The sequence below is a fragment of the Choloepus didactylus genome, chromosome 4 (assembly GCF_015220235.1).
Source record: "Choloepus didactylus isolate mChoDid1 chromosome 4, mChoDid1.pri, whole genome shotgun sequence".
NCBI classification, from domain to species: Eukaryota; Metazoa; Chordata; class Mammalia; order Pilosa; family Megalonychidae; genus Choloepus; species Choloepus didactylus.
Window position 1 is genome coordinate 11,226,727 of NC_051310.1, and position 24,864 is coordinate 11,251,590.

The 24,864-nt window shown below is 45.1% G+C and overlaps 1 protein-coding gene across 1 annotated transcript; it reads left to right on the forward strand.

Annotated features, from left to right (window-relative positions):
- The first annotated feature begins 118 nt into the window (after positions 1-118).
- On the forward strand, positions 119-24,444 carry CCNK (cyclin K). The gene is given in 12 exon segments (XM_037831940.1): positions 119-210; positions 10,162-10,410; positions 10,870-10,951; positions 12,274-12,405; positions 14,978-15,083; positions 15,556-15,613; positions 16,367-16,536; positions 16,904-17,172; positions 17,955-17,988; positions 20,341-20,412; positions 23,145-23,284; positions 23,286-24,444. Coding segments are annotated over 11 exon segments (1,746 nt in total). The 5' UTR covers positions 119-210; positions 10,162-10,213; the 3' UTR covers positions 23,772-24,444.
- The last annotated feature ends 420 nt before the right edge of the window (positions 24,445-24,864 follow it).

Here is a 24,864-nt window from a genome sequence, read left to right on the forward strand (position 1 = left end):
GGCGGGGAGGAGACTGGTGGCTCTTCCCTAGTTTGAGCACACTTCTTTCTTCTGATTGGCTGACAGGAGGCGTACTCTCTCCGCCCCTCTGGTCGCTTGTTTTTCTCGTTGCACGACGCAGCCCAATGACGTATTCCCCGACATTCCACGTCCAAGATGGTCGCAGTCGGTAAGGGGGAACGTTGCTAAGGCGTTTGCCTGAGGCGAGGGGTAAGGAACCGACGGACAGCGGGTAGCGCCGCCCAACTCCCGCGAACCCTAGAGGTCGGAATAGGGTATGGCTACTGCCAGCATCCGCTGCTAGATCTCTCTTCCTTGGTTCCGCTTCTCTGCTAATCCCCGGTGCCATTGGAATTTAGCGGGCGACACAGGGCTGTGGGGTCGGCGAGAGGGCTTCGGGAGAGGGTCTGAGGCTCAGGGGCGGGCCAGTGACCCTGGCCGGAAGCCGGAGTCAGTAGCTCCTTGCTCAGCGAGGGGCGGTTGGGATTCGGGGACTTTCTAGCAGGTTGTGGAGAAGGGGCAAGGCTCTTACACACGCGTGGGCGACCTCTCTGCCGCAGACTACCCATTTCTTCCCAATTATTTCGAGATGTACGGGTCGCAACCCTGGTTAGGGTTTGGGGATTTGGTTAGAGACTTTGGGGATTGCTCCGAATGTGCGGTATTCCGGCTTTAGAATTTGAAGAACCATGTAACAAGAGTGGAACTAGGAATGAGGAGAAGGCACTTCCGCGGGCAGTAAGGAAAACAGGGTTCACAGGACCAAAACAGTTCCTAAAACCTGCAGGTTAGATTAGTTCTTGCCGAGGCTTCGTCGTTGCCCAGTGTAGCTTTCCTGGGTGGTTTGGTTAGGTTTGGTTTGATATGAGAGGAATTGTTCTTTAGAAGGTTGGCGGGGTAAGTCTGGAGGTTAGCTAAGGGCTCTTTAATTATCTGCACCAAGTGTGATCAGTAACGTCTCCTAAATTTGGACTGCCAGTTAAACGGAGCCTTCGCTAAGTCATCTGTCGTTAGTAAAGACCTCTTTGAGCAGTTATTTGAGGTTGGCCTATGCAAACTTGGTAGTGTTTGTGTATCTCGATCGAGCGGATATGTAGCACAGCTCCTTGCCATTGTAGGTACCCATTAAAGGTTTGAATGAGCGGTGTTGCTAGTGAAAACTCCAAGAGGGGAGGGACTTTTTTCTTGTGCACTCTTATAACCCCAGCACCTAGAACAGAACCTGACATATAGTAAGCTCTCAGTGTAGTTGCAGGATGATAGTAGCAGTAGTATTGATAGTCATTTTGGCTAAAATTGTTAGTGCAATTAGGATGCTTGCCTGTTAAGTAATAATTATCCAGGATTGTTTTGTTTTATTCACAGTAACTACCATTCGTGTCTAATTTTAGGGTTTTCCCTCCTTTTGTCTCACATCCATTGTGTGATGTATATTTCAAACTTCTTAGTTGATTCTTGCATAAATAATGTTTAATGTTTGTACTATTTTGAAAATAAAGTTAGTACTAACAAGCAATAAAGAAACTATTGCTAATGATGTTCTTAAATTTTAAGTGCCACTTCTAAAATTAAATGTCATAAAGCAAAAAATTGTCATGATTTTAGCCTATAAAATTAGCTAGTTAATTTCAGGAAGCTATGTTTGAGAGTAATGAATTTGCTGAGTGTCTAGAAGGAAAAAAAATTGTGTTCTTGTTTTCTCTAAAACCGGGATAAGAGAAAAAACTGCTTCCTCTTATCTAATTGGCTTAAGTCAATTCATATTTTTAGATCCAGATAAACTGTCCACCAGTGTATTTGCAGGTAAGATTGTAAAATCATTGTTCATAGCTTTTGAGGATTCCTAAAACTGTAGTTAGTGATAGAACACTGAAGACTTCTATCATTAACTAATTGTCTCACTTTTCACAGGGAACAATTAGATGGTTCTTAGATGCTAGAATTCATTAGTAATCTGTTTTAAAATATGTTTGAGAGAACAAAGAGGAGAGAGTTTGTGAGTACTTGGGAAAGGAGAGTTGATTCCCTCAAACTTGCAGAGTTTCAGTAAGAAAGTGCCAGGTGACACAAATCATGTTTTTGTTTGTGATAAGCTTACTAGTCTGGTAGTAGTGGATGGGGAATTGCTGAACAAGAGCCTTTTTAGATTTTCCTTAGGACCCTGAACATAATCACTCTTCCTATCCTGATAGACAGAAGAGATACATGTACATTGGATACAGTCTAGTTAGATGGATTTGTATCTATTCAATTTACCAAACACAGAATGTTGATTGATAGATTGATGTGGCCTGGAGGGAGGTCTTTTGAGATATGCTCCAGGATTCTGGTTGTGCCTTTACTCTGGATAGCACTTTTTATTAACAGTTTAAATATATCAGATGCATGTTTCTCAAATTAATAAATGAACTCAAAAAGTGTGGTGATGATTAGCTAGCCTTTAGATGATACTTAAGATTCAGAGATCTTAGGGCTGAAATATGCTTTGATTGGATTATTTCCATGGAGATATGACCCCAACCATTCAGTATGGGTCTTAATTAGATTACTGGAGTCCTTAAGAGAGCTGAGAGCCTATACAAACCCAGACGCTTGGAGATGCTGGGAGATGCAGACAGAAGGTCATTTGCAGATGCTAAGCTAAACGATGGAGCCCAGCTTTTGTCCTGGAGAAGCTAGGAGAGGACTTCCAGATGCTTAGAGGGAAGCACCCTGGGAGAACAGATTTTGGTACTAGAGAAGTGGGGTGCTGCTGAGTTTGCAAATATCAAACGTGTTGGAATGGCTTTTTAAATAGATAAGAGGAAGATCTGTGGAAGAATTGTGAGGAGAGCTTGATAGAAAAGGCCTAGATTGCTTTGAAGAGACTTGGTAGAAATATGAATTCTAAAGATACTTCTGATGAGGCTTTACACAGAAATGATGAATGTGTCATTGCCAACTGGAAGAACAGCGATCCTTGCTTTAAAGTGGCTGAGAATTTGGCAAATTGAGTCCTGGTGTTGGATGGAAGGCAGAATTTGAAAGCAGTGAGCTGGGATACTTAGCTGAAGAGCTCTCCATACTAAGTGTGGAATATGCAGCCTGGCTTCGCCTTGCAGCTTATAGTAAAATGTGGGAGGAAAGAGATAATCTGAGAACTGAACTCTTGGGTACAAAGAAACCAGAAATTGATGGTCCGGAAAATTCTGGACTTCCAGAAAGTGAGACCCCAGAGGATAGTGCCCCACATGAGGATTTAACGAAACCTGGAACCAGCCATCCATTTCAGTACAAGCCAGGATTGGAGATGGAATTATATCCAGAAAGGATTGGTGAGAAGTCCTATTGTCTGATGGTTTTGACCCCTGTATGCTGCATACCAAGTCAAAAAATTTTTTGTAAGATCTGTATGAATGGAAGCACTGCCAGTCTGGACTAAAAGGGACAGATTGAAGAAAAAAAATTCTTTAAAAACAGAACCATGGAAGCCAATGTTTGAAGCTAAGAAGTCTCAGGCCAGGAGAGCAGACCCACCTATGCATGTGAAGAGGGTGAGTTTTCCCCAGAGGCAGAGGGCGGGCCTTCCACCTTAATGTTCAGGAAGCATACTGCCGCCCCAGGCCTCAGGGTGGAGCACACTCCCTGGGGATTGGGGAGAGCCTGGCCACTACCCCACTGTTCTGAAGGGGTTGAGCACATGCTCCAGAAATGGCAGAGAGTCTGGGTGGCACCCCAGTGCTTGAGGAGGGTAGGGCTAAGAACAAAGTGGTCTTCCCAATGCTTGGATGTGTTGGAGCAGTCACCCCAGCATTTGGAGAGAGCAAGGCCGCTGCAGTAAACCTTTGGAAAGGTTGGGACTGCCGTACTCTCAAGCCCTGAGGATACGACATCATTCTGTAAATGACATTCAGACTTTTAAATCTGTTGAAGTTTGTCCTGAGGGTTTTAGGAGTTGTTGTGGTCCTGTGAACCCTGTTTTCCTTCCAATTTCTTCTCATGGATAGATATTTTTATCATAGGATAAAAAATAGGAGTATTTATCCTATGACTGTCTCTCCTCTGGCAGCAGATAACTTTATCTGAGTTTCACAGGTCCACAGACAGAGGAGAATGTTGCCCTAGGACAAACCATGCCTGCAACTGATTTTGTGCTTAAGACTTTGTATTTAATATTGTACTGAAATGGTTTAAGGCTTTGGTGACATTGTGATGGAAGGAGTGTATTTTGCATATGGAAAGAACATGTCTTTTTGGGATCCAGAGGGTGGAATGTGCTGTTTTGGAGTGTTACAGACCCCAGAAATCCATGTTCTTTTATTCTAATCTTGGGGGAGGTGGACTTTGATTAGATTATTTCCATCGAGATGTGATCCCACCCTTTAAAAAGGGTGGGTCTTAATTAGATCACTGGAGTCCCTATGAAAGCTGAGAGCCCACACAGACCCAGACATTTGGAGACACTGGGAGATGCAGACAGAAGGACGTTTGGAGATGCTAAGCTAAAAGATGAAGCCCAGAGTTTGTCTCAGAGAAGCTAAGAGAGGAGTTCTAGATGCTTAGAGAGAAATGCCCCAGGTGAACCAAGCAGAGAGGAGAGAGAAGCTCAGAGAGACGAAAGCCCAGAGACATTTTGGAGAAAGCCATTTTGAAACCAGAACCCAGGAGCAAATGACCAGCAGACAGAGATGTTCTGGATGCCATCGGCCCTTCCTCAGTGCGGGTATCCTCTTGTTGATGCCCTAGTTTGGACACTTTTATGGCCTTAGAACTCTGAATTTGTAACCTAATAAATCCCCTTTATAAAAGCCACTCCATTTTTAGTATTTTGCATAACAGCAGCTTTAGCAAACTGGAACAATGCGTTTGAGATGAGGAAGACCTGACTTGACAAAAATGCTTTTAGGATGTAAAGTTCTTTTTGTAGAAGTAAGTTGTATTCAGGTTAAGAGAAGGCAGTAACCCTGTCTGTCTAAAGACAAATTGTGGCTTTGCTATCTACTAGCTGTGTGAGTTAGAGAAGTTGCTTCATGTTTCTTTGGCTCCATTTTCTCATTGATAAGCTGTGAGACTAGGAATACATAACTTGCAGGGATATTGCAGCTCAGCAGACACACAATGGACATGTTACCATAGCAGTAGCCTCCCTCTCCCTATGTACTATGCAGATTCACATCAAGAGAGTGTTGTTTTCCATTTTGATTGATAATGTTTAAGGACCTTGAAACACTAAAAACCATGTCGAGAAAATGGGGAAGTTTGTTAACCCTAGAGAAAAGAAGGAAACAAAAAATTGTCTTCACTTATTTAAAGGGCAAACAACAGATAAAGGGAAATGTATTTCTTGCAGTTCTCAAGACTTAGGAAGCTAGAACCAGTGGTGGAGCTGTTGAAAGATAGACTTCATCCATGCAGTGTTCTGTGCCATCTGCGTCTCAGATCTAGGTGATGTACAGAACAGATAAACCTTAATAAATGATTAATACCAGAATTAATGAGAACACCAATTTTTGATGCCCAGCAATGCCCTAGGCTGCTTTGTAAGTTAATAAGCTTCCATCAGTGAAAATTAATAAGGTCCCATTAATGAAAGTGGCCAAATGAAGGTCAGTAAGTGATTAAATATTGTTGTGAAGAGGAAACTTCTGTACTGGGTGAAAGATTTGAGTAGTGACCTTTAGTATCATTTCTAACGTTGAGTCCATAACTCTAAGTGTTGAAAACTGCATTTAACGTCTCATCATGTAAAATGGTATAGTAAAGCACATTCCTGAAAGGTGTTAATGCCTTGACATGTATGTTCTGTGTTATGGAGGGATTTTCATTATGTAGAGCTTATAAATTTCTCAGTCCCTTTGACAGTAGTTATGAGCTGCTAATGAGAAAATTTCTAACTTTAGATTCTTGTGGAAAAATAATTTAAAAGTAATAGAGAACAAAATTATAGAGCTGAGCCAAGAACTTTTTCAGAGAGGTGATTTAGAAGACAGTTTCTGTTCTCTTTCTGTACATTTATTTTCACTGCTTTTCATGTCTTTTTCATTCGGCCCAAGAGTCAAAAGACAGCTACATCAGATTATTAGCGTGGGGTTTGGCCAGTGACCACGAGGTAAAACAAGCTTGAGTATATTTATGATTTAGCCACTTGGGGCTGAGATTCTCTTCCATCCCTCTTGTATCCCTACTAGGTTATTCCTAACCCGTTTTCCCACTCTGCCCCTTACCTCTCATCAGATGTCTGGGTACCGTACTTCTCAGAGAAATTGAAGTACTCTTTCATGAGTTTCTTCCTCTCCCTTAAAGGCTGCGTTTTTATCTTCCTGACACTTTTCCTTCTCTTCTGTCTCAGAAAAAGAGCCTCCTTTCTAAGGTTAACTTTTGACTCTGCTTTTTCCCATTCCTTGGCTATCGCATCCTTTCTGGCTGGCTCAGGCTCCTCTCATCACTCCTTTCCTCCCGGCTGCAGGCGCCCTTCATTTTCCTTTATGCTGAAAAAAACAAGAAGCAAAGCCACAGTTACCTGTCCTCTGTGCTTCCATTCTGTCACTTTCTTTGAGCAAATCACTAATTCTAGTAGCTTTTTCTTAATTCTTTGTCCTTGAACTTCTTTTTTAACATTTGTAACCATTACCTATGACCTCTGGCTTAAAGCTGAAATGCCTTGACTTCTTTTGCACTTAAGGATGCAAATTTTCCCACCTCCTCTCCCCCCTCAATCAAAACCAGCTTTTATCTTCCCATTTTTCTTTTTAGTATCACCCTCCACTATTGGTCAAATATGAAATAATCTTTTGCCTTTCTTTGCCCCACCATTGTTCGGGAGCAGGCCCATATTAGGCATTACTTGAACAGTTGTTAAAGTCTCCTAACTCCACTCCGCAGAATCTCTCCCTTCCTCCATTCTTTGTTACACAGTGTTGTCTAAATAGCCTCTACCTCCTCATCTCTCCCCTACCGTGTGGTACTATTTTTGATGGCACTTAGCACTCCATGACATGTTTACATCTGTTTCTTTTTTACTTTCCCCCTAGAAAGGAAGCCTCTGGGTGCAAAGACCATGTCTCTTGTTCTCTGCTGAATGGTATTACACAGGTGCATTCACTTTGTGGAAATCAGTCAACTGTACATTTATAATTTGTGCTTTTTTCTTTTTGCACACTACAATTCGATTTAAAAGATCTTAATTAAAAAAGAAAAAAACACTGCCCGCACATAAGCGAGAATTCCTTGGCTACTAAGGGATCCTTATCTAAGGAGGTAAGGGTGTAAGGAGTCCTCCTGGTCTCCTAAGCAGTCTCATCTGATTTTTTCCTCCAACTTTTTCTTATGAGAAAGAATAATACAATGACTCCTTGTTTATCTACGGCCTAGACTGGGCATTTGCAAAGTGACTGTGTATTTTGGCTAAATCATTTAAAAGCAAGATGCTGACCTCATGACACTTCACCTCTAAATACTTCAGCCTGTATCTTCCAAGAATAAAGTCATTCTCCGTGTAACCACAGTATCATTATTACCCACAAGAAAATTAACAGTAATTCCCTAATATCCTCTTATACACAGTCCATATTAAAATTTCCCTGATTGTTCAAAATTACTTTCATAGCTTAAAAAAAAAAAGGATACAATCAAGATTTACACATTGCATCTGATTCTTATGCACATATCCTGTTTCTCCTTAAAGTTTCACCCATTTGTAGCCTCAAATATCTCTCTCAAATTATTTCTTGCCACAGTAGTTTTAAAATATGTCCACGGATTCTTTGATACTTCTCCCTCCATGAAATAGAGCTTAATTCCTTCCCCTTGAGTGTGGCTGGACTTAGTGATTTGCATCTAAGGAGTAGAAAATGGGAAGGGAGAAATAGTCACTTCACTGTGGGAAACTTGCCGGACCCCATCTTAGCCTCGGGATCGGGTCTCCCTCACCAGCAGTAAGTCCTGTCACTACCGCGGTGTCGTGGGTAGAGCACTTCAGCTCTTTAGCATTCTTCCCCCAGCATCCGTAACTCCTGTCTGTTCATGAGAAAACAGTGGAAAAATCCAGATTTGGGATTTTACAGAATACCTGAGCAGTGCTCTTCACAACTGTCAAGGTCATGAAAGACAAGGAAAGACTGAGAACTTGTCACATTAGAAGATACTAAGGAGAGGTAACCCCTAAATGCAGCATTCTGGATTGGATCATGGTACAGAGGAAGGGTTTTTGGAAAAACTGGCAAAATCCAAATAAAGACTGTGGTTTAATTTATACTGTTGTACCAACATTAATTTCTTAGTTTTGATGAATGCACCATGGTTATATAAGATGTTAACATTAGGAGAAGCTCAGTGAAGGGAATACAAGAACTCGCCATACCATCTTCACAACTCTTCTGTAAATCTAAAACTATTCTAAAGTAAAGCATTCTTCAAAAGTCAAAGCTAAATGTAAAGATATACTCAAAGATGTTCCCATCCCAGTCCTTTCCACCTTGTTCTTTTTTTTCTTTTTTTGTGGTGATGATTGCACAACTGTATGATGAAACTGTAAGCAACTGATTGTCTACCTTGTTCTTTTCCCAATTCCCTATTGGTAACCCCCTTTTTTTTTTTTTTATTAGTTTGGGAGAAATATAGGGATGTCTGTTGTAATTTCTCCTCCTTTCTTTCATTGATGTGTGCTGTCGTACACCTTGCTGATCTTGGGAAATCTCTCCATACCAATACTTAAAGAGCTTTCTCATTCTTTTTTATATCTGCATGGTACACCATGGTGTTAATATACTGTGTTTTATTTAGCGTTTCCCCTATTAATGGACATTTGGGTTGTTTATAATTTTTGCTATTGTAAACAACACTGCAGTGAATAATCTTGTTTCATATTTGTGATGGTATTGTCTGAGTAGATTCCTAGAAATGGGATTGCTAGGTCAAAGAGGAAATGTATATGTAACTTTGTTAAATATTGCCACATTAATCTTTGGTACTCCCACCAGCTCAGCAGTGTATGAGATTGCCTGCTTCTCTCTGGCCTTACCAGTGGAGAATATATATTAAACTTTTGAATTTTTGCCAATTAGATAGGTTAGAAATGGTATCTCAGAGTGACATTTGATCATGAACTTTTCGTATTTCCTGAGGCTTGACTTAACTGGGTACCCCCACCTCCCAGCATGGCCCAATTAAGTCACAAACAAAAGTGTAAACTACAAGCAGATTGCTTTTCTCCAGATACTTAATTCTTTCTGTTGGAAGAAAGATCAGATTCCCTTTGGAGCTACCAGGTACAAGGAGGAGGAGACTACTCACAGCCCTGCCATGTCACCTTTCCCACCAGAAATGAGGCAGGGTCACGAGAACACGTAAGCTTCCAGTGACGTGATGAGGACCCTGGGAGAGCCTGGCCACGGGCCTGCTTATTTTCCTGCTCACTGGACTAGTCTGGCTCCAGCCGCCTCTTTTAGCCCGGTTTTGCTGCCCTATTTGAAAATTTCTGTTGTCTCTGGTCCAGTTTACAAACAACTACCATATTACAAAAGCAGATGAGAGTCCTTGTTTTATGTTTTGCTTTGTTTTCTTTTCTCAACGTAGACCTTTTAGAGAATCTGTGTATTCCAAATGAAAGAAAGGGGAAGAGGATGAGAAAAAAGAAACTTAAGGGAGCGCCTTCCCTGGTGGACTACTTCCCTCCACCCCAATTCCTCCCAAGTCACTACACCCACCCTTAATTTGTATTGCTGAGTGAAAGTACCTAAACGAAACCACGTAGACTATAAAAGGGAAATTTTGATGGGATGCTGGATTGAAAAGATGGATCGTTTTGGAGCATCAGTCTTTGTTAGGACAGGCCTGGGTTTTACCGAAGAATCTAGACCAGCATGAGGGAACTGTATGTCTAGTATAGAAAAGCAAATGAGAGTTACTTAGTTTCTCCCAAAATTTGGTCTAAGGTTTGACTCTTCAGACTCAAGAGAAGGAGGAAATGTTCTTTCTTTTAAACTACCATGATTTGGGGTTTATTGAACTGTGGGTCACTTACAGTATATTTGAAATTGGTTTGGAGATTAGCCTGCATTCTAATTGCTAATCGACAGTGCTGTTTCTGAGGGAAATTTTGATCCAAAATCAGGTACAAGCTGGGGATTGCTTATAATGTGGGGTATCCCTTCCCAACTTTGTTTCTTTTTCTTTTTCTCTTAGGATTCTAACATTTTCAGAGAACCTTCTGAAAAGACCACGTCTACTTCAATAAATGAAGGAGAATAAAGAAAATTCAAGCCCTTCAGTAGCTTCAGCAAACCTGGACCACACAAAACCATGTTGGTACTGGGATAAGAAAGACTTGGCTCACACACCCTCACAACTAGAAGGACTTGATCCAGCCACTGAGGCCCGCTACCGCCGAGAGGGGGCTCGGTTCATCTTTGATGTGGGCACACGTTTGGGGCTGTATCCTCATTCTCCTCGGGGTTTTTGTTAGGGACAGGCTCCCCTGCCCCCTAAGAATTAAGTTAGACACTACAGGCAAAAGGTACAGTGATTTCTCTGTACTAATGCAGCTCTTAATCTTTGTTATTTACATGGTATTTCTGATTTGCTTGGCTCTTCCAGGGTTTCCATTCCCTGTTTATCATTTAAATGTGTAGACTTGGCCATTGAGCATGGTGGCCACCCAAAAGGAAGTGCCCCTGAACATCACGGCTGACTGTACAGGATGGTGAGGCCACACCGTGTTAAAAGCATAAAATTTCTACTTGCTAATCCTCTTAGTAGAATTCCTGCACCCAGGGATTCCCACCTGCCAGCTTTGCCACTGATTTTGATGTTGTTTGGCTTTGTTGTTTTTCCATGTTTGACTAAGAACATAATCTGTAAATTCTTGACCAAAGTCCTTAACCACAAAAACAGACATTATGATACCCTGGCAACTGGAATAATTTATTTTCATCGCTTCTATATGTTTCATTCCTTCAAGCAATTCCCAAGATATGTAAGTATTTGAATGTTATTGTAAATCTCTACCACGGTTATTATTCCACAGTATTTCTTTGATGAATAATCTATAATATCTTCAAATTTTGGTGGACTAATTGTAGTCTTTTTATCGCATTTTCCAGGAAGTATTTATTTTTATTTGGTACATAGGATATAGAAACAAAATCAAGTTTGAACTATTTCCCCCCATCCCCCAGATAACGATGTTTGAATCTTTTTTTATTTTTTTAATTTAGTTCAATATGGACCATAGTCCATATTGGGTAAAAGTTTACTTCCTCATTACCTTTCCCAAGATAAGTAGCTTTCAGAACCAAGATAGGCAGGATGACAGTTACAAAACACATGGTAGAAAGTGAGGCCCTGGGGGGGAGGGAGGTGCCATCAGGGAGCGATCCAGAGCCTCTGGGGGGACCAGGAAGAGTGCCCAGGAGCAGTGCCGGCAGCCAGTGAAGGCTGAACACCAGGTGGGCCAAACTGCAGTCCAGCAGGAGCAAAGACAGAGCGGAGGCGCACCGGATGGTGTCAGCCCAGCCAGGGGGACTGACTGGCAGGAAGGGGAGTAGAAGGACCCTGGGTTGGTAGATAGACGGACGGTAGAGTGAGGACGCGAGACTAGGGAAATTTGACTTCACTGGGTAAAGAGTGACCTGATTGAAGGATTTCAGGAAGAAGATAACAGAATTAGACTTAATGCCAAGGTCATCCTGTTGGGGTTTTCCTCTTGCTAAGATGTTACTTAGTTTTGTGTATGCATGTCTTCTCCACTAGTTTGTGAGGTCCTTAGAAGGAGACCATGGCACGGTATCTGGGATATACTGTGATTGGGATTGTGTGGAGGAAAGAGGTGGATGGGGGGAGGGGGCAGAAACCAAACATAGGGCAGTGAGATGACTCAGGTGACGCAGGCACGGAACCAAGTTCGGGGCAGCGGGGGCAGAGGAGAGAAGCTGCGGACTGTGTTGTAGAGGTGGATTCCACAGGCCATACATTTAGTTTTGTTCTTTCTCTTTTTATAGCAAAGCTTGTCTTTCAGGGAGTCGTTATCTTTAAGACTGCAATAGAAAGAGATAATTCATTTCCATGATGTTTCCTTAAGAAAAATAAATTTAAAGCAATTTATGAAGCCAAATTTGGGGCAGGAGTATATGCGTGTAAAATTTCCTTCAAGCTTTTAGGCTATCAGAATATTTATAAATAAGAAAGGAAAGTAAGAGAATGGTTGGGGGTGTTTATTGTGAAGGCCCAAAATCCTTGCTTTTCTCTGTGTGACCACCTATGATAAAAATACCTCAAGAGCTTTTGTCTCGCTTTTAGGTGACAGGAGCTTGTTGTCTCTTTTTGGCTGGGAAAGTAGAAGAAACGCCAAAAAAATGTAAAGATATCATCAAAACAGCTCGTAGTTTGCTAAATGATGTACAGTTTGGCCAGTTTGGAGATGACCCAAAGGTAAGAATCATAACTTCCTGCCTTCTCTTGATTCCTCTTGCCAGCATTATTGTGCACTACCTTGCGTTGATGGTGGCTGCAGACCCTGTATCTGTGGGTCCCTCAAGTCCCGAGAGGCCTTACCTAGAAGGTCTGTACATTTCCTTGCTTCTGTAAGAGTGGAGGGAAGACAATGTAGCACACACTTGTGTTTGGTGCTTACTAATGTGCCAAGCAGTGTTCTGTGCACTTGGCAAATGTTAGCACATTGAATGGATATGTCCGAAAATCCTCTGATTGCTGTTAGCTCTCTCAGACCTGGAAGCAGCTTAACTTCTTAAGTTCAGAGGTGGTGGCAGAGTCATACATCTAACTAGCTTCCAGGTCAGTCAGAAAGTACATCTACATGTGCTCTGTGTCTTTTGCTTCCCAAGAACATTGGAAGGTGTTGACTGACATTTGCAGCTATTTTCATTCACCCCAAGATTGATGTCTGCAAATGGTGCTAAAGTAATTCTACACATGCTTTTTTGAATTTCCTTCTAAAAATTCCACTTTCAGGGAACCAGTGGCAGCTTTCCTTCCACCCCATTCTCATCAAGGTCTTCTTGTTGTATATCCTATAGCTTCTTTTAGAAAATAGCGTTTATCACAGCTCATAATTAGGTTTTAATCGGATAATCACATAAATAACTCTCTCCCCTTTTCATCTATAAGATTTGTGAGAGCAAAATCCATTTCTGTTTTGCCTAGTACCTACCTAATACAGTGGCTGGGCAGAGCAGGCATTCAAAACATATATTTGGTAAATAAATGACAAATTAGCGTTACAGGAAAAAAGTCAAAATCACAGTTACAGCCAAGCTAACTAAGGTGATGAAGTTGAGCACCATTCAGTCTTGTTTTCCCTGACTCTTGTCTTGCTCCTCACATTACACAAAGTTAACATTCTCTCTGCCAAGCAGTATTTATATGCATGTTTATAGCGTGTATGTCTTAGTTTTCTTCTCTGCTTTGAGGAGTTAACGGCCCAGAATATTTTTGCATATGGTGATTGTGATTAATGCTAATACTTTGCAAGTTCTATCACTGTGGGTAACTGTTGGTTGCACCTAAGGATAAATCCAGATGTTTCCATTAACCTATTTATGAAAATTTGAACCTATAAGGAATTCGTACCAATAATGACTCAAATAATGCAATTTTATGAAAACAGTATCATCATCAGACATGTCTTCATGCCCACGATAGTTGACTTTTAGAGTAGTGAAATTCGGTGTTGTTGGTATGAATAATCCCAGTTGTGGGAAAATGTACTTACATCAAGCAAGGAGACAAGCTGCGGGGCTGGTGAGCTGTGCTTGGGGGTCAGGCACCGTGAAGAGGTGGGGCTGCTGAGAGCGAGGGCCTGGGAGCAGCTGCTGCGCCCTGTCTGGGGGCGCCCTGGAGAAGTCCCCTTTTATTTTCAGCCTTGACTCAGTTCATCAAGTCAGGAGACCAAGACCCGGGCCAGGTCCAGTTCTTGAGCTCCGGTATCCCCGGAAAATAGAAAAAGGGAAATGGTTTTTAACTGATTTTTTAGTTTTCCACCGGAGGATGACTTTTGTCATGTGTTCAAAAAAATACTACATACATGTATGTGCTTCCCAGAATCAGGGGATTTATGCCACTCTTAACAATGCAATTCTAAGTCTCCTTCAAAGCCCTTTCTCCTCTGAGGCCAAGTTAGTAATCCTCCCTAATTGACATTCCTGCAGAGAGTGCCTTGATTGTGTTGTACATTGTCCTTAAATGTTTGGTACGTTCATACTATACAGTGGTTGAAGTCAAGAAATAACTCTTTATGGACATTTACTAGGTAGAAAGCATAATAAAAGAGGAGAATCCATTCACAATAACAACAGTCGATTAACAGCCAGGAATAAACCTTGTAAGAAATTTCGGGAAACCCTGTGGGAAGGGGAAAAAAAACTTTAAAACCACTAAAGAACCACAAAGACTTAAATAAATAAATAAAATTTTGATAGATTCAATGTAGTTAAAAATGACAATTTGTTTTAGGTAGACGAAAGATTTAAACACAAAAATGATGTGCTCTTTCCACACACATACACCCACTATATACAAGTGGTACAGCTAACTCGCTGTCTAAATTTATAGGGAGCTGACCTGTAAATTGCTGAAAGTTTCCAATAAAAATTCTTGATAATTTTTCTGAGAGCTTGAATTTTTTTAATGGAGGCCTTGAAAGAAACTTAGCTCAGTTAAATTATCTATAAAGTAACAATTTATTTTGTAAACAGGGACTTGTATATGTATTGAAGTTAATGACGTTCTAAGGATCGTTATTTTGTTTCCAGTATTTTTTTTAATTAATCTGATTGTTTAGTCTTCCTACTTTTAGTTCTTTTCAGAATTTAGGATTCTCTCTGAGCATATTAAAAGCCTGAGTGGGAGAGACGAGAAAAGGAACGAACAATAATTGCTAAAATATAACTTGAAGAGATTAAATAAACAGGAACACTTGCTTTTTTTTAGTGTTGTTTGAGATTGATTCTAGTTGGTGTCCCAACATTTGTTATTTTACTTGTAGGAAGAAGTCATGGTTTTGGAGAGAATCTTACTACAGACAATAAAGTTTGATTTACAGGTGGAACATCCATACCAATTCCTACTCAAATATGCAAAACAACTCAAAGGTAAGGGGAAAAAAGTTGTGGAGAATTTTTTTCATTAATTTGATGACCCTCAGAGTTTGCTTCTCAAAAGAGGAAAAGAGAAAATTTGGTGTGTGTGTCCCTAGACTGTAGCTTGCCCAGACATACTCAGCATTATAGCTGCTAATACTGTTTTATGCCTAAACAGATTCTGTCATCCAGTTGCCAAGTGATACGAGGCAGGAAGATGAGTCAGAGTGGTTTAAATAGCCTAATTAAATTTGCCCGGAGCCTGGTTTCCTGTGAGCGGTGCTTCAGTGTGGGTCACTTGGAGAGAAGGGACAGGCAGGACTTGGGCCCACACTGTTTGGTCCTGATTTCCCGTGGGGGAGCACTTTGCTGGGTCTTGGGATGCTGCTGAGCACACTGTAGGCTTTGAATAAAAACTAGGTGCTGCTTATGAAATTCTTTTTCTCTATAGCTATTAATTTACCTTTTTTTCCCCCATTTCTAGGTGATAAAAACAAAATTCAAAAGTTGGTTCAAATGGCATGGACATTTGTAAATGACAGGTATGGATGTTAGAATTTTTTAAAAAAATAGGTGGGGACTTGATGGATCATCTAATCCAAACCCTGATTTTGTATCAGAGTGAAACTGACTTGCCCAGCATGAAGAGCCAGTTAATGGCAGAGCTGGGGCTCCATCTGCTTTACAGCACAGGGGTGTCTTTCTGCCCTGTCATGTCCAGCTGCTGTGAGAGGCTGAAGTCTTACCACCAGTTTGAAACATAAGTCCAAAACAATACACCAGAGAATTTTGACAACTGAATACTTAAAACCCAGTTTGTTCTGCAAAAATACACTTCCTTGTAATGATGATCTTCTTTGAGCCCGGGATGTAGTCCAGCCTCGCAATGGGGGACACAGAGTACCTGTGTGGGGGTTTGGTTGAAGTCCTCCTGCGTCCGCGGCAGACAGAGCAGCTTCTCTGAATGACTTCATTTGAAGAGAGAATGCAGTGGCTAGCATTTCAGTGGTTTGTAAACATAAACCACTTTCATCTGTATTTCATGACAGCAGTTTCTTAATATGCTAGAATTCTCCTGATTCTCTTGGTAACTGTGTTTCAATTGACTGATTTTGAGACTTTTAGAAGACAAAAGAATTTTTTTTTAATCTGTAATACTTCACTTGATCATGCATGTTTGGGGGAGAATAAGTAAATCAAAGTTTAGATGTAGCATTTCATTTCCATGCCTTGGGTTAATCGTAAATATTTGATAATATACAATTTGAGTAACCTTTTTTTCCTTGTTGAACTAGTCTGTGCACCACCTTATCACTGCAGTGGGAACCAGAGATCATTGCAGTGGCAGTGATGTATCTCGCAGGACGTTTGTGCAAATTTGAAATACAGGAGTGGACCTCCAAACCCATGTACAGGAGATGGTGGGAGCAGTTTGTTCAAGATGTCCCTGTTGATGTTTTGGAAGGTACCACGCATGCTAGGCTTTCTGCACAGGTTTTCCTTATTTATAGCATTCTTCCTTGTGAGCCCCAAGACCCAAGGATGAATTTTCCCAGAGGGGCATATATAAACTGTTTTTCAGAGACATGTTTAATTAAATTCTCTAATATAATTTTTACTCTGTCGAAGCACGTAGTGAACTGTTGGTGAACTAAAACTGTGCACCCATGCCATGCACAACAGAGCTAAGCAGAGTTACAAATGTCATCCCTGCTTCTTGGTCTAGGGAGGAGAACCGTAGTCAAAAGGGATATGGGCTGATTTTTTTCCCTTGGGAAAATTTTATTTTAAATAGCAATTTGAGGTAAATGTAATCTCTGCCTATCGTTTAGACATCTGCCACCAAATCCTGGATCTTTACTCGCAAGGGAAACAACAGATGCCTCATCACACCCCCCATCAGCTCCAGCAGCCCCCTTCTCTTCAGCCTCCACCACAAGTGCCACAAGTACAACAGTCACAGCAGTCCCAAGGCCCCGAGCCTCCCCAGCCCCCGCCGAAGGACTCCCAGCAGTCAGCCCCGCAGCAGCAGCAAGCCACACAGCAGCCGAAGAAGCCGTCTCCACAGCCCAGTCCTCCCAGACAGGTTAAACGGGCCGTGGTGAGTGGGCCTCATCGGGGGCCGCTTGGCCTAGTCTTCTTCCAAGGTGGCCACCCTCCACCTGGGGCTCTTCCCACTTACGAGGGTCGCATGGAGCACCAAAGCAGGCCGTGCCTCATCCAACTCCATGGTCTGACTGCACGGCCCGTCCCCGGGAAGCCTGAAAACCAGTGTGGGCAGAGGCCAGAGGCTGCCTCTTGGGATCAGGGGGCTCCGTCTATCCTGATGCAGCCATGGCTGCTCAGTCATGTGTGGCAGGTCTCTACAGCCTGTCAAAGTTTCGTGTCCTTGTCTGCACAGTGAGTGCTAGAATAGTTCAGTCTGCATTTCTGTTTGTCTCAGTAGTATGTGTCGGTCATATTAACAATTCTTTAAATGACACAGGGTTTTTGTACACTTTCTAGTGGTGGGAACATGCTGTCTCCTCCCAGGGCAGCCAGCCTTCCACTGGAGGCACCCATGTGTTGTAGCATAGCCCCCAAAGGAAGCCAAGGGGAGTAAACATGTCTGCAGACACCCCGGATCAAATTTAGGGAAGTGCTTTAGGGGCCAGCAAACTTAGTGATTAACTGAGAAAAGTTATTCATTCTGTCTCATCTGAAAATGGGAAAGGCAAGATGAGCTGTCAGGTGCCATGGTTTGCTGTGCGAGATCAGGCCAAAATGGTTTTGATCTGTGCCCACGCTTCTCTTGCTGCGAGTCCATTAGTGCCTGGATGATCCGATCTTTCCTCATGACACCTGGGGACCCAGGTCACAATTGTGTATCTTCTTTTGTTACAGGTTGTTTCTCCCAAAGAAGAGAACAAAGCAGCAGGTAATTTCCTGTTCTCATGTTTTGGTTTTAGCTTTATATGTCTATATATCAGAACTCTAAATTCATTGGTGTTCTTAGAAAACACTGTTTCTTTTCAGATTTAGAGTGGCCTTAAAATTTAAACTTAGAGCCCATCAAAAACCCTTTTCCTTGCCTGCCAGAAGAAGAAGTGCAGTCTTCTCTCTACCCTCACCATATGTTTTTAGATTATACTCTGACAAAAGATATCAGTAGGAAAAACATTAGAAGCAGTGTAAATATATTCAGTAACATACATAAAAGTATAATTACAAATGTAGAACTGTTATTGCAGTGTTTATTTTTGAATATTAGTTCATCCAGTCAAAGTCAACAAGCATTACAGGCCCACAGGAGTCCCCATGTGGAACAAAGCAGCAGGCGAGGTGGGGCGGCTGCATCGCCCCAGGAGCTGCAGTGCAGCCCCGGCCCTGCCGCCTCCACAGCCAGAGCTCTTTCAACACCCTACCCCATACCCCCCCCCAGCCCCCCATTATTAGTAGAGCCCAAGGTTGGATAATTTGCAGCATCTTTGGGGGGAATGATGGTTTTGGTTATCAGTGACTTCTTTTAGCACTGAACTGACAAGCACTGAGTTTCAGATACCGAAGAGTGGGATGAGGCCCTTGCCACATAGGGGTGCATGAGCAGGTGAAACAGGTGCTGGGTCTGTAAGCGAGGTGGAAGGCGAGGTTTGTGGAGGACCTTGAAAGATGAGTAGCCTTTGAACAACTGGAGGGGAAGGGGCGGGGCTTCTGGTGGCAGGACTCCAGTGAGCAGAGGAATTGCGAGTTTGTGGGAAACGGGAGTGTTTTTAGAATGTGAAGAGTGGAAAGGGAGTAACTTCTGATAGGACTGACCAGATCATAAAGTCTACTGAAGGAATGTGGATTTTGCACAGGTGGGGGGGAGCCACTGAAGGTTTTTGAGCAGGGGAACGGCAGAGTTGGCAAGGGTTCCCCGGCAGCGCGGTTGGGAGTGGGAGACGGCTTGCAGGCCTCTGGTGACCCTGCTGAGGGTGGAGTCAGCGGAGTGGCCATGGGCTGGAGAGAGGAGCAGAAAGGTCGGATCTGGACTTGTGCTGGAAGCGTGGCTGGCTCAAACTGAGGTGTGCAAAATCAAAGTCACCGCTTTTTCTTCTTTAACGTGACTACTAGAAAATTTGAAATTAGTGTCTGGCTCTCCTTATATCTCTGTTGGGCAGCGCTGATCCAGACAGCCTGAACATGGACTGGCTCTGAGGGAGGGGGGGGTTGGCGCCTCACGCCTGAGGGGAGAGTAACAGCAGCCAGGAGGGACAGAGGAAAAAGGTGTGAGGTGTCACTGGGGAGTCAGAGGATGGAGCTGGAAAGTTCAGGCCCAGTATTGTAGGAGAAATCAGAGCTACAGAAGTAGGTTTGTGATTCATCCACTTCGAGGGGATTTGATCCCTGAGGAGAAGAGAAGAGGTCTTTGACCTTGAGTTAGCCCTGTGTGGGGGACAAGAAACCGAGAGCGAGTGGTCAGCAAAGTCACGAGAATCCAGGCAGAGTAAGGTACAAGCCTGAGTAAAGACCATTCAGGAAGGAGGAGCAAAAACATAAAAACAATCAAACAGAAAGATGGAGTTCTTCAAATGTGAGTGTGCTCTGCCTTCTCAAAGAAAAAATCTGGGGCCTCATGCAACCTTGCTGTGCAGACTTATTGGGGGTGCTGGTTCCATTCAGCTGCTCCCCGCTCCAGGGTGGTGGGCTACATTGGGTTGTTTCTCCCACCCCAGGGGCCCCAGCTGGCTGCTTGTCAACGGTCACTTCCTGCCTCCTGTCATCACTCTCCTCTAGATGCTCCTGACATGCTAGCTATGGACATAAATATCCATGAGAGACAAAGTGAACCTAACATGTCTAACATGGAGTACAAAGGGGGTTTCTCTTGGGAGCTCTCAGGGGCTTGGTGCAGTTACACTGGCTGCCCGGGGCCTTTTTTTTTTGTTTCCTGTCCTGGTAAAGATGCCAGATGATGCTTGGTAACTGAAGATACTGATCTTCTCATGCAGATGGAAAAAGTTCTCTTAAATGGTCACCCAGGGAATTTGGGTCCATGTGGAAAATGGGCTGGCTAGAAGGTGCTAGAGGGTTTTTTGAGGAAGGGCGTATTTGCTTTGTTTTCTTATTTTAACAGGAGTAGTGCGTAATGGTTTCCTGATGCCCTCCTCACGTTCCCTTAGAGCCTTGGTCACATTTGTTTTATTCTCCCACAAAAACCCTGCACAGTACATCTTTGTTATTTTTCTTTTTGACATGTTTATTCACATGAAGAGGTAGGGGTGTTTTTTAATCTACTTTTTCTTTTTAGAACCACCACCACCAAAAATTCCCAAAATCGAGACCACTCACCCGCCAGTGCCTCCGGCCCACCCCCCTCCAGGTAAGCACCAGCCCCACAGCTGGGCAGCACCTGCCTGTCCCTGCTTCTCTGAGGGGCCTGAGGAAGTGTCAACACAGGGAGACGTGGCAGCCAACAGGGAAAAGGGAGAATGATCAAGGATCTTGAAATGTTTTTATTTTTACAAATGAGATACTTTGTAGATGGTCTGAAGTTTGAGTATACCTGAATATTGTCTGATCTATCACGTCAAGAAAAACTGAACTAGATAGGATAAGTGGATTTAAAATCCATTTTAGGAAAACAAAACCCTGCCAACTTACGAACATCTTCCTAAATCTAGGCAAGATTGCTGTAGGTAGGAAACACCAGTCTCACATCTGCTTCCTGTTGGCAGGACATCTGAGTATGTTTTGAAGAATATGCAGTTGTTCACAGAGTCACATGGAGAATAAATTAAAGAGTGAAAAGCTTCCTATACATCACTAAAAATACAGGAGAAAAGTTGTAAAGACTCTGACATTCTTTACACATGGCAGCTTTCAGGAGATGAAGCATTCATCAAGAGAAGGCAGGGGTTATGTGTGTTTTCTAAAGGGTGTTAGATATTCCAGATGCTTCTCTGAACCAAGATGGTGTCAGCTCTTTTGGTCGCTGCACTAGCTGTTGGTCAGGCATGTGCCTAACACTTCAGCTCATAGAAGCATGTGCCTGTAGCATTATATTGTTCTCCATTTATCTGAGTTTTGAGGCATCATTTTCCACCGTGGTCCAAAATCCTGCAGTCCCCAGCTCTACGTGACCCTTGTTTTAACGATGCCTGCCATCAGTTACTGGTATTTACAGAGCTCAGGACCTGCAGGTGCTGCTCCCCCAGCTCCTGTGCCGGGCTAAGGAGAGACACAGTACCCTTGGGAGTTCCAGGGCAGTCAGAGATGCAGCCACACACACCCAGGGGCCCAGGGAGGGTGGCAGGGAGGCAGAAGAGGCCTGGCTGCAGCGGGGGGAGAGGGGATCGAGGGTGGAGCCTGGAGGTGGAGGCGGGAACAGCCGCAGGCGCTCACACTACGCGTGCACACGCTCACACACGGCCTCAGTGCACACGCTCACACACGGCCTCAGTGCACATTGTTTCGATGTCTGCTGCGGCCAAACAGACTGACTAAGAAGGGCTGGAGGAGCCGGAGTCCGTGTTGTTAGCGAATAGGAGATAGAAGAGTCCCGTGAAGAGACGTCAGTGTCACCGGTGGCAGTAAGAGGGTGCTTCGGTGGTGTTTGCACAGTCAGATGTCAGGGTGAGTATGGAGAGAGGATGTAGAGGTGCTGAGAAGAGACTGCGTTTTCTTCAAGTTCATCACAAAGGAGGATGGTCTGAGGAAGTAGCAGAGTTGAGTTGGTTGTAGGCCCAGGAGGCTGTGGAGGGACGGGGAGGAATTAAGATGGTCGGTGCTTCTGTGCACAGGCCCTGAGGACGGTGCCTTGCGTGTGTCCCTTAAGTTAGTTTCTAGAAGTGAAGGCACGTAGCAGATCCTCTACAGGTGTGGCTGCTCCTGACTTAAGGTGGGGGGCGGGGCAGCCCCGGTGCTGAGGGGACGGCGGCCCTGGCTTTGGCAGAGGGAGTGGCAGGTGTGGCGGCTCTGCATTGGTGGGAAGACGGAATTCTTAGTTGTGTTTTGGTGCCCTGGGCACATCACACCTATGCACCTCAGTGTCCTCATCTGCGCACTCAGGACACACACAACTGACACAAAAAAATGGCATTTGTGGGACGTGAAGAGGGACACACTGAGGGAGCCAAAAAGCCACCTGTGAGTGCTCCTTGGGGTTCACTGCACTCCTAGGATTTTGCTTTGCATCTGACTTCCCTGCTGCCTTGGGAAAGGACGCACATTCTGAGCGCTTGTGGTGTTCTGGTGGCGTCTTCCAGAGGAGCGGCCACGACTGAAGTGAGGGTCACAGGCTGCGCTGTGTTAGACGAGGCTCTGCGAGGGGGCGGGGGGCAGGGTCCTGGCCTGACACTGACCCGCCACCCCCTAAACAAATGCTAGCACACATACATGCCTGCTCACGTGCTCACACACAGCTGCACGCTCAGGCTCTGTCACACACACATCCTTTGAGGAAACTGCTTTCCAGGAGTAAGCAGTGGGGTTTGGCCTTGCTTATCTAAAGTAAAATACAACCAGAGTTGCTTCCTTGTTGGGTACTTTGGGAACCTCAGAGCCTTGTACAGTATTTTTAATCTCTTTCTTCATTCGACCAGCTCTCAGGCTTTCTTAGCTACAGGCAGGCATGCAGTGTGGGCCTGTCCCCAGGCTGCCAGTCTGGAGGCCGAGACAGAAGGGGCCTGGCACATGCTTGGACTAAGAGGCAGCGACAGTGGGGCTGGGGACCTGGGGTAGAAGGACCGTTTCTGCTGAGCTTGCCCATGTGTGGTTAGGCTGAGGGGTCCCCGTGAGGTGGGAGTGGGGTATGGGGCCTGGGGGACAAGGAGGAGGGTGAGCTGGGCAGCTTTACTTGGCCTGAGGCCTGGGTGCCACCTGGCCACTAAGCTGACAGCTGCTTGCTGCTTCTCTGTAAAGATGGCTCTGGGACAACGGCGGCAGCCCACTGTGGCTCAGTCACAGCGCCAGCCTGCTGTGGGGCAGCCGTAGGGACACCATGCAGAGCTCCTGGCCTGGCAGGACCCCAGAGCATCTTTGCAAGCCAGGGTGGGTGCTATCCCTTGGGCTGGGCAGTGACTGACCCTGTGGTGACTTTTCTCTTCTCTGCAGACCGGAAGCCTCCCCTCGCAGCTGCCTTAGGCGAGGCTGAGCCCCCAGGCCCCGTGGACACCGGCGACCTCTCCAAAGTCCAGATCCCTCCTCCAGCCCACCCGGCCCCGGTGCACCAGCCACCGCCCCTCCCTCACCGGCCCCCCCCCTCCACCCCCCTCCAGCTACATGACGGGGATGTCCACCACCAGCTCCTACATGTCCGGAGAGGGCTACCAGAACCTGCAGTCCCTGATGAAGACCGAGGGCCCCACCTATGGCGCTCTGCCACCCGCCTACGGCCCACCCACACACCTGCCCTACCACCCCCACGTCTACCCTCCCAACCCACCTCCACCGCCCGTGCCCCCGCCGCCAGCCTCCTTCCCCCCACCCACCATCCCGCCTCCCACTCCCGGCTACCCCCCACCTCCACCCACCTACAACCCTAACTTCCCACCCCCTCCCCCACGCCTGCCCCCCACTCATGCAGTCCCACCACACCCTCCTCCAGGCTTGGGCCTGCCGCCGGCGAGCTACCCACCTCCGGCCGTGCCCCCTGGAGGACAGCCGCCCGTGCCGCCCCCCATCCCCCCTCCTGGCATGCCTCCAGTGGGGGGCCTGGGGCGGGCAGCCTGGATGAGATAACATGACGCCTTTTTTTTCACCCCCTTTTTTTTTTAAACAAAAGTTTTTCTGATCAACTTGAGTAGTTTAAGTGGGTAAAGCAGCAGGGTACCTTGTAAAATGCTTGACAGTTGCAGTTTGGAAAGAAAGGGACCGTGGAATGAAATTGGGGTGGCCGTGCACATCTGGGGAACGGGCAGCCTGACTGCACACGCCCCTCCAGCTGAGGCCGTGGCGTCCCGCACTGGCTGCTTCACGCTGGTGACGGGGAAGGTTCACCAGCCAGACTGGCTCAGTCGATTGCTGCGGTAAGGAGCGACTTCCCTTCCGGAAATCCGTGCCTGTTTTCCCTGGAAAGGCAGTTCCATCTGAAGTCACGCTGCTAACGTGTTCATGCAGTGAGGTTCTCCCGTGACACCCAGGAGGTCAGAAGAACCACTTTTCTGATTTCTAGGTATTTCCATCCATTGTATTACAATTATTTTGAAGGGGTTGCCTTGTTGGGTAGCGTTTTTTTCTCCAGGGAGAAGGGAAGAAATGTACTTGGAAAGTAATGTATGTTTACATTTGCAAATTCCTGTACATAGAGATATATTTTTTAAGTGTGACTGTGACAACATACTGTGAATTCCACCTTGGTTACAAACAAGACTCCTTCAGTCGGTTCTCCAAATAATACCAATTCTTTACCTTCCTGTGTTGTTTGTGATTGGAGGCGGGGGCCTTGCCTCCTCCATGGCGCTGGGAAATGGAGGACCAGTGTCCGGGAGAGGCCTGGGCTTCCCCGCCAGCCAGACCACGCCCCAATGTTCCCCGGGGCACGTCCCGGGTAAATGGGCAGCCCCCTCACACCCTGGCGGGCTAGCCTGGGACCCTGCCCCACTCACGCCCAGTGGCTGCAGCATCCCGGCTCTGCCTGCGTGGGTTTCCTTTGGAGGAACAGGCTGATTCCCTCCCAGCACAGGCGCACGTCCTAGAGAAGGCTCGGCTCGTCGGGCCGCCCACTCCAGGCAAGTGGCGCCAGAGGCTGGGAGCAGCCTCCCCTGTCTCCACGGGCATCCCGAGGAAGCAGAGCTCGCTGTCGGGGGCCGTCCCAGGGGGCCCACAACCCAAA